At 36.2% G+C, this 13,135-nt stretch overlaps 1 protein-coding gene and 1 long non-coding RNA gene across 3 annotated transcripts in view; both read right to left on the bottom strand.

The window, feature by feature from the left end:
* LOC117196154 (uncharacterized) overlaps nucleotides 1-4,857 on the bottom strand; it is a 108,675-nt gene extending 103,818 nt beyond the window's left edge. The window contains exon 1 of the long non-coding RNA XR_007478050.1: nucleotides 682-4,857. This is a non-coding gene — a long non-coding RNA (uncharacterized LOC117196154). The remainder of the gene's footprint in view (nucleotides 1-681) is intronic.
* Nucleotides 4,858-7,959: 3,102 nt separating this feature from the next.
* On the bottom strand, nucleotides 7,960-13,112 carry SAP30 (Sin3A associated protein 30). Of its 2 annotated transcripts, XM_033403595.2 has the most exons (5): nucleotides 12,498-13,100; nucleotides 10,837-10,962; nucleotides 10,337-10,435; nucleotides 8,882-8,915; nucleotides 8,155-8,293 (listed from the first exon to the last, which is right to left on the bottom strand). In XM_033403595.2, exons 1-4 carry the CDS (start codon nucleotides 12,816-12,818, stop codon nucleotides 8,898-8,900), a joined length of 564 nt encoding a protein of 187 aa, XP_033259486.1. In that variant the 5' UTR covers nucleotides 12,819-13,100; the 3' UTR covers nucleotides 8,155-8,293; nucleotides 8,882-8,897. The 2 variants fall into 2 exon arrangements, with proteins under 2 accessions (XP_004278728.1, XP_033259486.1); XM_004278680.3 differs by lacking the exon at nucleotides 8,882-8,915 and having other exon boundaries at nucleotides 7,960-8,293; nucleotides 12,498-13,112.
* Nucleotides 13,113-13,135: the final 23 nt, after the last annotated feature.

The following is a 13,135-nucleotide window of genomic DNA, read 5'->3' as shown; positions in this document are numbered from 1 at the left end:
TTTAGAAATGAATGCATTATAGAAGCACACACAGTTTTTTATGTAAATTACCAAATAAATGTAAAACGTGAATGTTCACACAATGTACCTTATACAACTTTTTCTGACTTGGTCAATATGTTTTACCAAATAAATATAAAAACATGAATGTTCACACAATTTACCTATGCAACCTTTTCTGACTTGATCAATATGTTTTTAAAAGCAAACATCTCATTCAGTCATTTAATGAACAGATCCTTTATTTTTTCAATAGCTTTTAGCTACAAGACAACTAAGCTTTTATTAAAAATGTACTATTGTGGTAAACACTGTGTTTCAACTGAACGAGGTAGGTACTATCACAATCCCTGTTCTATGGAAAAAAATGCCAAGGCTTAGAGATTAAGTAGCTCATATTAAGTTACATTATCAGAGCAGTAAAGCCAGGTTTTGAATATGACAGTTTTCCTCTAGCATCTAGAGTCTTAACCACTGCTTTATTTAATAGCATCAGATAATCTATTTCCTTTTTAGGAAAGCAAACTTTTACTTGTATGCGACAAGTACATTTCAGATAGCTCATACATGTTAAATGCTTAAATGAATAACAATTTCTGTATTTTTATCTTTGACTTTCTATATTCTTGTTCTTACTATGAATTCCATGGTGCTGAGCACAAAGTTGACAGTAATACTTACTAATAGCTCATCTCTTCTTGATAAAATTTTTCTTTTCCTCATCATAATCCATAGGGACTCCTTGAATATTTTTGTTTGCTGGGATTAGGTACTAATCCTAAAGGATTATTAGAGAATTGGAAGCAACATGGAGAAACAAAACAATGAGCAACAACTCTTAGAGGGAGAGGACAGGTAAGAACATTCACAGCTCATTCTGCAACCTTAACTTCCTTATAATTGCCCAGAAATATACATGAGTTCTTTCAATAATAAATTGTCTTAGCAAAGTATTATGACAGGTACTTTTAAAATGTAAATAATCTTACCAGTAAAATACTATGGGCTTTAAAATAATTTTCCCAAAAGGAAAAAAATCATCAAATTCATATATTTCTAAATCATACTGCATTAACCACCTAAACCTAAATTTTTCTGTCAAAGAATTAAAGAGAAACTGATATTAGAAAAGTATAGTAAATTAACATTGAATTAGCTTCCTCAATTTACTTCTATAGAATGGTATCACCAAAATGTGCTCAACTTGGTATAGTGGTATACCTGGAGAGAAATGCATGCCATACATGTAGCCAATATACTCTCAGGATTTTACAAATAAAAACCTATAGTAAATTTTCAACGAAAGAAGTATATATGATCTCCATTTCCAGAGTTTTAGAAGTCAAAACGTAAGTCTGTTGGGTACTATGGGTATAAAACTGACTTGATGTCTACTTTAAATATACATTAAAGGGAATACACACACATACACACACACACAAACACATATATGATAATCTAGTAGCAATTAATATGATTGAGAACTATAGTTGACTATGTAGACTATAAACGCAACTGGGACATGATGCATATAGTAAACTAAAGTTTATAGTATCAGCTTTTAGCTACAAAGAAATACAAGAAATATCCTAATCTCCAAAGAATAAATTCTATAGTAAACAGTACACACACTTAAAAAAATATATATGCATATAAGACATTTCTTGACACTTTTAAACTAACTCCAGTTAAATAAATAAGCAATAACATGACAAAAATTTATTTTTGAACCACCATCACTTGCCTAGATCATAATCTGAATTTTGCTATCAAAACTATGTAAATCCATACAAATAGCAGCTAAAAGAGAGCTGGCTGGCATGGCTATACAAATATCAGACAATACAGATTTTAAATTAAAAAAATTGTACAAGAGACAAGGAAAGACATTTTATAGTTAAAAGGGTCAATCCACAACAAGATATAAAAATTATAGATATATATGCACCAAACAACAGAGCCAGAAAATATATGAAGGAAACACTGACAGAACTGAAAGGAGAAATAGTTCTACAATAATAGTTAGAGGTCTCAATACTTTACTTTAAATAATGGATAGACATCTAGACAGAAGATTAAAAAGGAAACAGAGGACTTGAACAATACTCTAAACCATCTAGACCTAACAGACATATACAGAACACTTCACCCAACAATAGCAGAAGACACATTCTTCTCAAGTGCACATGGAACATTCTTCAGGATAGTCTGTTAGGCCATAAAACAATTTTCCATAAATTAAAAAAATTGAAATCATACAAACTATCTTCTCTAACCATAATGGAATGAAGCTAGAAATCAATAACAGAAGAAAAACAGGAAAATCCACAAATATGTGGAAATTAAACAATGCATCCTTAACAACCAATGAGTCAAAGAAGAAAGAAATAGGAAAGTCAGAAAATACTTTGAGATGAATGAAAACAAAAATAAAACATACCAAACTTATAGGATGCAGCAAAAGAAGTACTCAGAGAGAAATTTATAGCTGCAAACATATACATTAATACAGAAGAAAGATCTCAAATCAACTGAACTTTGCACCTTAAGAAACTAGAGGGACTTCCCTGGTGGTGCAGTGGTTAAGAATCCGCCTGCCAATGCAGGGGACACAGGTTCAATCCCTGGTCCGGGAAGATCCCACATGCTGCAGAGCAACTAAGCCTGCGTGCCACAACTACTGAGCCTGCGCTCTAGAGCCCACGAGCCACAACTACTGAGACCATGTGCCACAAATACTGAAGCCCACGCACCTAGAGCCCGTGCTCCACAACAAGAGAAGCCACTGCAATGAGAAGCCTGCCCAGCGCAATGAAAAGTAGCCCCACTCACCACAACTAGAGAAAGCCCGCGCACAATGAAGACCCAATGCGGCCCCCCCAAAAAAAAAAAAAAATCAATGAAACCAAATAAAATATCAACAAAATTGACAAACCCTCAGCTAGACTACTAAAAAAAAAAGATAGAGAGAAAGTACATATAACTAAAATTACAAATAAAAGCAGGGACATTACAACCAACCTTACAGAAATTAAAAGTATTATAAGAGAACACTATGAACAATTGTATGACAAATTGAATAAAACAGATGAAATGGACAAATTCCTAGAAACACAAAATTACCAAAGCTGACTCAAGAATAAATAGAAAACCTCAACTGCCCTATAATAAGTAAAGAGATTGAATGAATAATCAAAAATTTTCCATCAAAGAAATGTCCCGGACCAGATGGTTTTGCTAGTGAATTCAAAAAGATAAAAGATAAATTAACATCACTCCTATTCAAATTTTTCCAAAAAATAGAAAAAGAGAGAACACTTTCTAACACATTCAATGAGGCCAGCATTATCCTGATAACAAAGTCAGATAAAGACAGCAGAAGAAAATATAGAACAATATCCCTTATGAATATAGATGTAAAAATCTTCAACAAAATACTAACAAACCAAACCCAACAGCACACTAAAAGGATTATACACCATAACCAAGTGATATTTATCCCAGGAATGCAAGGGTGGTTCAACCAAAGAAAAGAATTCAATGTAATACACTAAATTAACAGAACAAAGGGGAGGAAAACATGATTACTTCAATAGTTATAGAAAAAGTATTTGACAAAATTCAACACCCTTTCATGATTAAAAAACTCAGCAAACTAAGAATAGAAGGAAACTTCCTTAATAAAATAAAGAGCATTTACGATATATCCACAATTAACATTATACTCAATGGTGAAAGACTGAAAGCTGCCTTCATAAGATAAAGAAAAAGACAAGGATGCCTGTTTTCATCCCTACTACTCAACATTGTACTGTAAGTCCTAGTCAGAGCAATTTGGCAAGAAAAATAAATAAAAGGCATCCAAATTAAAAAGGAAGAAGTAAAATTATCTCTATTTAACGATAACATGATTCCATATATAGAAAATATCATAAAATCCACAAAAATACTACGAGAGCTAATAAATGAATTCAGCAGGGTCAACACACAATAATCAGTGTTTTATCCACCAGTAAGGAACAATCCAAAAAAAGATATTAATAAAACAATTCCATTTATAATAACATCAAAAAGGATAAAATATCATGAATAAATTTAACCAAAGAGGTGAAAGACCTGTACACTGGAAACTACAAAACATTACAGAAAGAAATTAAAGAAGACCTAAAAGTAATGGAAAGATAATCCATGTTCACTGATTGAAATACTTAACATTTTTAAGATGGCAACTGTCAAGCAATCTACAGATTCAGTACAAGCCTCATCAAAATTCTAATGGTCTTTTTTTTTTTTTCCAGAAATAGAAAAGCCAATCCTCAAATTCATATGGAACTGCAAGGGGCCCCAAATATCCTAAACAATACTGAAAAAGAAAAACAAAGTGGGAGGACTCAAACCTTCTGATTTTAAAACCTACTACAAGGCTACAGTAGTCAAATGTGTATGGTACTGGCTTAATAGAAATATAGGCCAAAGGAACAGAATTGAGAATATAGAAATAAAACAAAACATCTATGGCAAATTGATTTTTGACAAAGGTGCCAAGACCATTCAGTGGGGAAAAAACAGTCTCTTCAACAAATACTGCTGGAACTGGATAACCTCATTCAAAAGAATGAAGCTGGAACTCTACCTCACTCCATATATAAAAATTGACTCAAAATGGGTCAATGCCCTAAATTTAAGAGCTAAAACTATAAAATTCCTAGAAAAAACATACGGGCTAATCTTTATAACATTGGATTTGGCAATGGATTCTTAGGCTTGACACCAAAAGTATAAGCAACAAAAGAAAAAAATTAATTGTACTGAATAAAAATTTTAAACTTTTATGCATCAAAGAACATTAACAAGAATGTGAAAAGGCAATCTACAGAATGGGAGAAAATATTTGTAAATCATATATTGGATGTAGAATCAATACCTAGAATAAAGAACTCCTACAGGGGCTTCCCTGGTGGCGCAGTGGTTGAGAGTCCGCCTGCCGATGCAGGGGACACAGGTTTGTGCCCCTGGTCTGGGAAGATCCCACATGCCGCGGAGCGGCTGGGCCCGTGAGCCATGGCTGCTGAGCCTGCGCGTGTGGAGCCTGTGCTCTGCAACGGGAGAGGCCACAACAATGAGAGGCCCGCGTACCGCAAAAAAAAAAAAGAACTCCTGCAACTCAGCAACGACAAAAACAACCCAATTTAAAAATGAACAAAGGAACTGAAAAGAAATGTGAATCAAAACCACAGTGAGATACCACTTCGCACCTAGTAGGATGGCTTTAATAAAGAAAAAAAAAAGGAAATACAAGTATTAGCAATTTGGAGAAACAGCTGTTAGGAATGTACAATGATACAGCCACTATGGAAAAGTTTGGAGGTTCCTCAAAATGTTATAAAATTACCATGTGACTCAGCAACTCCACTCCTAGATATATATCCAAGAAAAATGAAGACATGTCCACACAGAAACTTGTACACTAATGTTTATAGCAGCATTATTCATAATAGCCAAAGGTGGAAATCCAAATATCTAAATGTCCATCAATGGATGATTGGAAAAACAAACTGTGACTTTCCAATTGTGATTGGAAAAACAAATTGGAAAAACAAATTGTGAAAAACACATTTTCCAAACAATGGATGACTGGAAAAACAAATTCACACAATGGACTGTTATTCAGCCATAAAAAGCAAAAAGTACTAATATATGCTGCAATTTAGATAAACCTTGAAAATATTAAAGCAAAAAAAATCCAGAAACAAAAGGACATGTACTGTATGATTCCCTTTACATGATATATCCATAATAGGCAAGTCCATAGAAACAGAAAGATTAGAGGTTATCAGGGGATGGGAAGAGGTGGAATTGGGAGTAGTTACTTATCAGTGTTTCTATGGGGTAAGGAAAAGTTTTTAAAATAGAGCTCTGGTGGTTGCACAACATTGTGAATACACTAAATACTACCAAATTGTATTAAAGGCTAACATCAATTAAATAAAAAACTTTATGTAGAAATAATAGAGCTTACTTTCTTAAAGAAATTTATTTCAGACATTAATTTTTAGCCTTTTGCTAAATTATCCAGTAAAAGGTAGTTACCAAATAACTTATTTCTTGAGCTGCTGCTACACATTCTACTCCAATGGTAGTCAAACTTGGATTCTTTTCCTGGTGCTCTAATATTAAAAGTAAACCATATACTTATAGAGATTTACTTTTTCTTGTTCAGATATAGATAAGTAAAAAGATTTCCACTAAACTTGTAATTTTTAAAACCCAACAGCAAAGAATTAAAATTTTTATGTAAAACTTGTACACTGCAGCTTCTTGAGTCTCTCATCTTTGGGGAGGCTCTTAAGTTCTCAATTTTTCATGTTTTAAATTGCTCTAACGAGGATTTAATTTCACTGGATAATCAACACTCAACTCTTACTCTTTTCACTTTTTTATACAACTACATTTTATGCACATAATTCTATGAAACTAACATTGATTCATTGTATTCATAAACATACATTTTAATGTCAGCAAATAATTTCAAGCTTTTTTCATAAGAATGGAGTGTGGTTTTATAGGAAAAAATAAGCCTACAGACAAGTTTCGATTGAAAAACTAAGTCTTTATATATTTAGGTAAAAATATAAAATATAGAGGTAATACTTTCTTCAAATAAACCACCACATCTTGTAGCTATGTGGTTCATCTTCATACAGCTAAGAAAAAAACTTCTCATGGAGATTTCTGGAGTACTGGAAACCAGAGGTTTCTGTAATACCAATTATTACAAGCTCTGGCTCATCAATAAAGTAGCAAGTAAATCTTTAAATGGTCACAGCAAGAACAAAGACCAGTAGCGTTAGAGTTCACCATTATTTTCTAGCTGTCAATACACTCAGAACACTTAAAAATACAAAGACTCACCTTCTATTGAACCAGTATGTTCTCTTTTTTTTTGTTTTTGAACCAGCATGTTCTTTAAATTTGGCTACATAGCAGTTCCCAATCAGGGGTGATTCTGTCCCCACCAGGGACATTTGACAATGTCTAGAGATATTTTCGGTTATCACTTGTGGAGCTCTACTGGTTCTAGTGTGTGGACTCCGGTGAGTCTGCCAAACCTACAACACAAAGGACAGCCTCCCACAATAAAGAATTATCAGGCCCAAATGTCAACCTTGAGATATCCTGAGCTACATTAATGGTCTCGGCCATTTCCATCCTGAAATTTGTACCACAATCTCAGAACACTTCACTGAAACTGTTGTTCTGTTCTGATGTCACAAGCTATAAATTTGATTTGTAACTCTAAGACCCTGGTTAAATAATACAATCTCAGGAAAAGCAGAGGTTAAAAATATTTAAGAGAAAACTGATAGAGAATGAAATATAAAAAGGAAATAAAATAGAACTCAAGTCAGAGCTATGTATGACCAAAATTTTAAGATCTTGTTAGATTTCTAGATCTCTCCAATTTATTAGCTTTAATCTGCAGTGTAAACAGTACAGAACATGACTGAAAATTAAGGGGCAGGGCAGAGGTTCTTTCTATATTTGTGCCATATAAATACCTTTTCACTAAAACAAAATTTAAAGAAACAACAAACTATTTAATTCTATGTTCAGGTTTCAATTTTCAGCACTGTGTTTACCTTTGCTGACACATCACGTCTTCTTTGGAAGGAGGCAGGCATTAAACTATTTGTTCTTCCTGATATTTCAAACCTGTTAGTACTAAAAAGCACTTTAAAAAATAATAGTATTTAGGATATCCTTAATTCCAAATCAGACTGTCCCAGAGAAAGCAAATGTGCTACATCTGTTACTTCTGTTAGTTCCTCAGAATTAAAAAAAAGAAAAAAGGTAACAAAATGATCTTCACACTAAAATCTCAATTAATACTGGTCCCTAAATAAAAGTCAGTTTAAAATAAAAATCAAGTTTCACAAAATAAATACACTGAAGCAACTATAATAGTAATAACCTTTATTTAAAATATTTTTTAATCTAGGAAAGCTCATTTTACATGAGTTTCCAACTAAATATTAGACTCAGAAACAAAGAAAATAAAACCAGAGAAAATCTTCTGTAGAAAAAATACACAAGGAACATTTCTACATGTGAAAAAGCAGTAAGCAGTCTTAACATGAACATCCAAGTCTTACTCTCAATTCCATCTCTCCTAGTGAACACCACTATCAACCTTGAGATCTGACTTGTTCTTGTCATTCTTCACTGAGTAGATGAAATATGTTAAGGTGTCTTTTTCATTCACTGGAATTGACCTAAAGTGGCAACCAACTATCTATAAAGAAAAAAAAATTGAGGAAATTAAATTATAGATATTAACAGATTTTATAAACTAGGTAAAAAATACTGTCATCAAAAGAAAATGTGTGATGGTAAGAGCTATTTCCTTTTAAAAATAAATTTAAATTTAACAAAGAACCAACAGGATGAAAAGCATATGAGTAAGATATTGTGAACAAGAGATAGTGTGATTTCAAAGGATCCCTTGGCCCACTCAACTATACATTAATTAGAATGTGTATTTCCTTTTACTTATTTTGAATTTTATAACTGAGATCTAGATTAGGATTTAAGTAGTTTTACTTTTAAACTTCAAATATCAATGAAACAGAACAGAATGTAGGAGTCCACATGCATCATATAATGGTTTAGTCTCTACTTATGGAAAAAGGATAAACATTAAGTTGAAAAAGCTTTGGTACTATAGAAACAAATCATGAATTATCTTACAAATATGTCTGCTACAACTTACATTCATTCATTGGCAATATTTTTTGTTAAGGTTCCCTGAAAATTATTCTGAATAAAAATTATTGATGGAAAATGAGAAGGGAAAAAGGGATGTCCACTGAAGAATGTTTACCTGCTTTCTTGCCTTTTCATTCTGTGCACTGCAACTACGAATAGAAGTATAATAGACTAAACTGGGGCGCTGATATGCATATTTAGATTCTAGAAGATAAAACTTCTTAAAGAGAAAGATAATTAAGAGACTTAAGGAGGACAGTCACTCAACTCTGGAATCATTTGTAAATATCTGCATTTCTGAGTAAGTTATAACACTCGTGACTATTTGGATTTCTCATTTCTAAAAAAGAAAATAGCTCTAGAAATAATTTAACTTTTTAAAAAGAAGATCAGATTATCAAAAACTTCAAGTTTGATTTCCGCATTTAAAAAATATATACATTTAAATGTAACATTTAAAATAATCATTTCTTCAGTTCTCATTTGTCCCAAAACAAAGGTACCTTCACTTGATTAGTAAACTGTATATATATCAATATAGTTTCATCATGGCAGGCAATATCTATATTTATGTTAATATTAATGTACTATACAATCCAAAAAGGATGTGATCTTTTAAATCAAATTTAAAGAAAAATTAGATTTTTGTTGCCTAGGCAAGAAGGAAAGATGCAGCTCTGGCTAAAGCCTTAATATACTGGACCTTAATGTTAAAAAGCATTCTACTCATCTTCTATCTTATTCAATATGCACATTTTAGAAAATGTTGGATTACTAAATTCAAGCTGAAGAATATAAGAAAACTTATTTATATATTTACTTATATCCTGTCGAATAGGTTAAGCATTTTTCTTTTAAATATGATTGAAATACAAACATATAAATCTATAAATATCTTAATATGATGTACAGATTTCTTGGCTCTATTATTTCCTGAGAACACAAACACACTCAATTTTTAAAAATTCACTGAAGTACTACAAGTCCTATATCAAGAAACTATAAGTAAAAGCTTGGATACAAGTCTTCGCATCTTCTAGATGTAAAAACATGGGTGCTTCAAATAAAACTAACATCAACCAGGACAAGTTCTGAAATAGTTAAATCAGCCAGGTATGGGAATACTGTTTAGGGGCTTATCTGTAAAACCTACTCCATCAAAAACTTCAAAAAATAAATTCTAACAAAGACATCAAAGTTTATTAATTTATTTTATTATGCCTCAATTAGGTGTTCAATAAATGTTTACTTAACAAATAGAATTTTAAAATAAACAGGTTTCTAGAATGAGAATTAAAAAACCTTTCACTCACTATTTCTGAAAGTCATTATTGGAAGATGCTTAGAAAACTGCACACAATCCATTGAGTAGTCATTACACAAAGGAATTTCCTACGTGGTAGACAAACATTTCTTCCACAATAGCTTTTTTTACTAACTTTGATTTTTCTAACTCCTGATAAAAGGTATTGTTATATATGCTACATTAACACTGTCATTAGCATTTAATGACCCTTTTTTATATGAACAGGCTCATTTAAAGGTTAAATAGCTTAAAACTCATATATACCTCCACAAGCTGTGCTTTATTAAGTCCTGGTCTGGTTGGGAGTTTGAAGTGTCGTTTGTATCTCCTAAGTGTATTCACCTGTAATTGGTATAAATCAACCTGGAAAAAATTAAAATATCATTTGTTAAAGACTTAGCTTTGTTATATATAACAACAATGCAATTTCAACACAATGAAAACTTAACTCCATTATTAAAAATGCCTTTTATATAATCAAAACTACAAATGTATTAAACACTTCAATCTTTTGAGCATAATTATTAAAGACCAGGGACCAAAAAAAGAACTTATAAGACAACAGAGCTCTAAGAGTTGTCCATTGAAACTGTAACAAGTCCAATTGTGTAACTGCATGTTAACTGGCCATATTTAATTTTGCTTTCATTTTCAGATTTTTCAAATGTTTTAAGTATTTTTAAAATTTGTTCATATTTTTTAAATAAAACTTTCAGAATGGAGGACTTAAGATTTACATTTAACATACGAAAACTTTCACCTACCTCTGGAGTATCAATATCTTGAACAGGTGAATCTCCTCCATCATCATCACTCCCTTTTCTCTTTCTTCTGTTTCGAACGCTCTGAATTAAGTTTTTATGATAATCACAAATGTAAAGATGCCTTGCCTGAAACAGAAAAGTTTCACAGACTACTTATGATTGCCGTAAAATGTGTCTATGTATTAAAAATATGTAACAGTGAATTATTAAAAATAAAAACAACAGTCCAAACAGGCCATTGTTAAGACAACGCACGTTTCTTTCTACTCCAGTCCTGAACCCAGTTAAAACCTACCCTGTCTGGTAATATTGTTAAGAAGATTGGGGGTGGGGCGGGGAGAGGTGCCAGTAAGGGAAGCGAGACACAGAGAAGAACGAGAAATTCCTACCGTCTGGATTCTGTCATCAAATTGCAGCGATGGTGAACTAGATTAGTTCAGTCATGCTGTTTTTTTTTTTTTAACAAGGGGAAAATGATGCTGTTCACAATTTTGCTATTTGATAGCATTTTCTCTACTTAAAGAGCATTTTAAAATACCGTAATGTATGCTTCCTAACCTTGCTAACTTAATACTCAAATTATAATCGAGCACAAAACTATCCATTTTTACAAATAAGTTGCTGATTTCACATCCTAAATTTAAATTTGAACTATGAACTTCTCTGCGTATTAAATAAATGCATTTATCAGTAATACGTTTTTCCAACCAAAGTAATGTGAAATTATTCAAGTATACCTGAAAAGTTTCTCATGAACACGACGGAGGAACTAACTGAATAGGCAGAAAACTTTAATTACATAGTTCTGAGAGCTGTACCGTAACATCTGAAATACCGGGTTTCGTACATTAGCAGTTACTCCTTAAAAAAAAACAAACAATTGAGGACTGAGCTAATAGGCTTTTAAATTAACCTCTAAGCTAAGGGCAAGCTAAAAAGATGCACAATGTGTGCCGGTTCTGGCATCTTGTTATTTATTACCGTCGCCCAGAGCTCCGGTAAGTGGAAATGGCCGTTTCTAAAAACCTCAGCGACGGTCAAAAGAACAAACGTGCGAAAGGACGAAGAAAGAAACCCTGATGGCTGCCAAACGGAGGGCAAAACCGCAGAGGCTGCGCGCTCCCCACGTTGGGAGCGGCTGCCCGGGATGCTGACACGGCCGCTCGGCTCGCAGCCAGGCGTCCCCTGCACCCGCGCCCGCGGGACGGGGAACGGGATCCTTGTCGCCCGCGGCGTCAGGCCCTACCAGCACTCCACTGTCCCCAGACCGGGGGAGCTACTCCCCGGGGCCGAGCGCCGGCTCGGGCAGCAAAACAAAGAAGGCGCCTCCGTTCCACAAGGAGCCGCCGGGCTGCAGGACAGCTACTCCGGGCCCTCTGCTCGGCCGCCCCCTTTGTTTCGCGCCCCGGCCTCCGCGGAGGAGGAGGGGGAGGCAGGGCGCGGGTGAGGTCGCGCGCGGGCGCGGGTCCGCGGCGCGCGAGCCTGTCGGCTGCGGGCGGAGGGCCGAGTTGCAGCACTTTGTTTGCTTCCTACTAGAGACGCCGGAACGGGCTCGCGCTGCGCCCAGGTCTGGGGGCCCCGCACCCCACCGACGTCGCGTCTGCTCCACTACCCAAGCGCCCGCGGGGCGCGCAGGGCAGGCCCGTCCCTCCGTCACTTACGCTCTTATCCAGCTCGATCTTCACCTTCTTCTGGGAGATGCTCTTCTGGATCCTCTTGCTGAAGCTGGCGTTGCCCGCCGCCCGGCCGCACCGCTCGCCGTCCTCGCGCAGACAGCACAGCTGCCCCGGGCCCGGCCCGGCCGCTCCCGGGGGCCCCGCTGCCGAGACCCCACCGGCGCCCGGCACCTCGGCCCCGGCGCCCGCTCCGGCCCCGTTCCCGGCCGAGGCGGCGGCGGCGGCGGCAGCAGCGGCGACCACGGCGGCCACGGCGGCGGCCGCGTCCCCGCCGCGGCTCATGTCTTCGGGCGTGAAGCCGTTCATGTCCCCGCGCTCGCGGAGACGCGCTGACAGAAGCCCCGCTCGCCGCGCCGCTCGCCTCTCGGGAGACGTCGGGGTCTAGGCTGTCCCTCAGGCACCTGCCCGGCGGCGGCTACTCACTCTGCGCCCGCGGCCTCCGGACAACACCGCGGGCCCCCGGCCTGCCGGTGTCTGCTGGCGCCGGGACAGTGGACGGGGCTTGGGGTCGGGAACCAGAATCTGGCGTCGCCTGGAGCCGGGACGCCGCTCACTGTCACATGGAGGAGACTCCTCAGCAGTTGGACCACTGCGCCTCCGCCTCCCTCCGGCCCTCGACCTGC

Source organism: Orcinus orca, chromosome 6, assembly GCF_937001465.1.
Source record: "Orcinus orca chromosome 6, mOrcOrc1.1, whole genome shotgun sequence".
NCBI classification, from domain to species: domain Eukaryota; kingdom Metazoa; phylum Chordata; class Mammalia; order Artiodactyla; family Delphinidae; genus Orcinus; species Orcinus orca.
The sequence above is the reverse complement of the archived record's forward strand: the minus strand, read 5'-3'. Positions and strand labels throughout refer to the sequence as shown.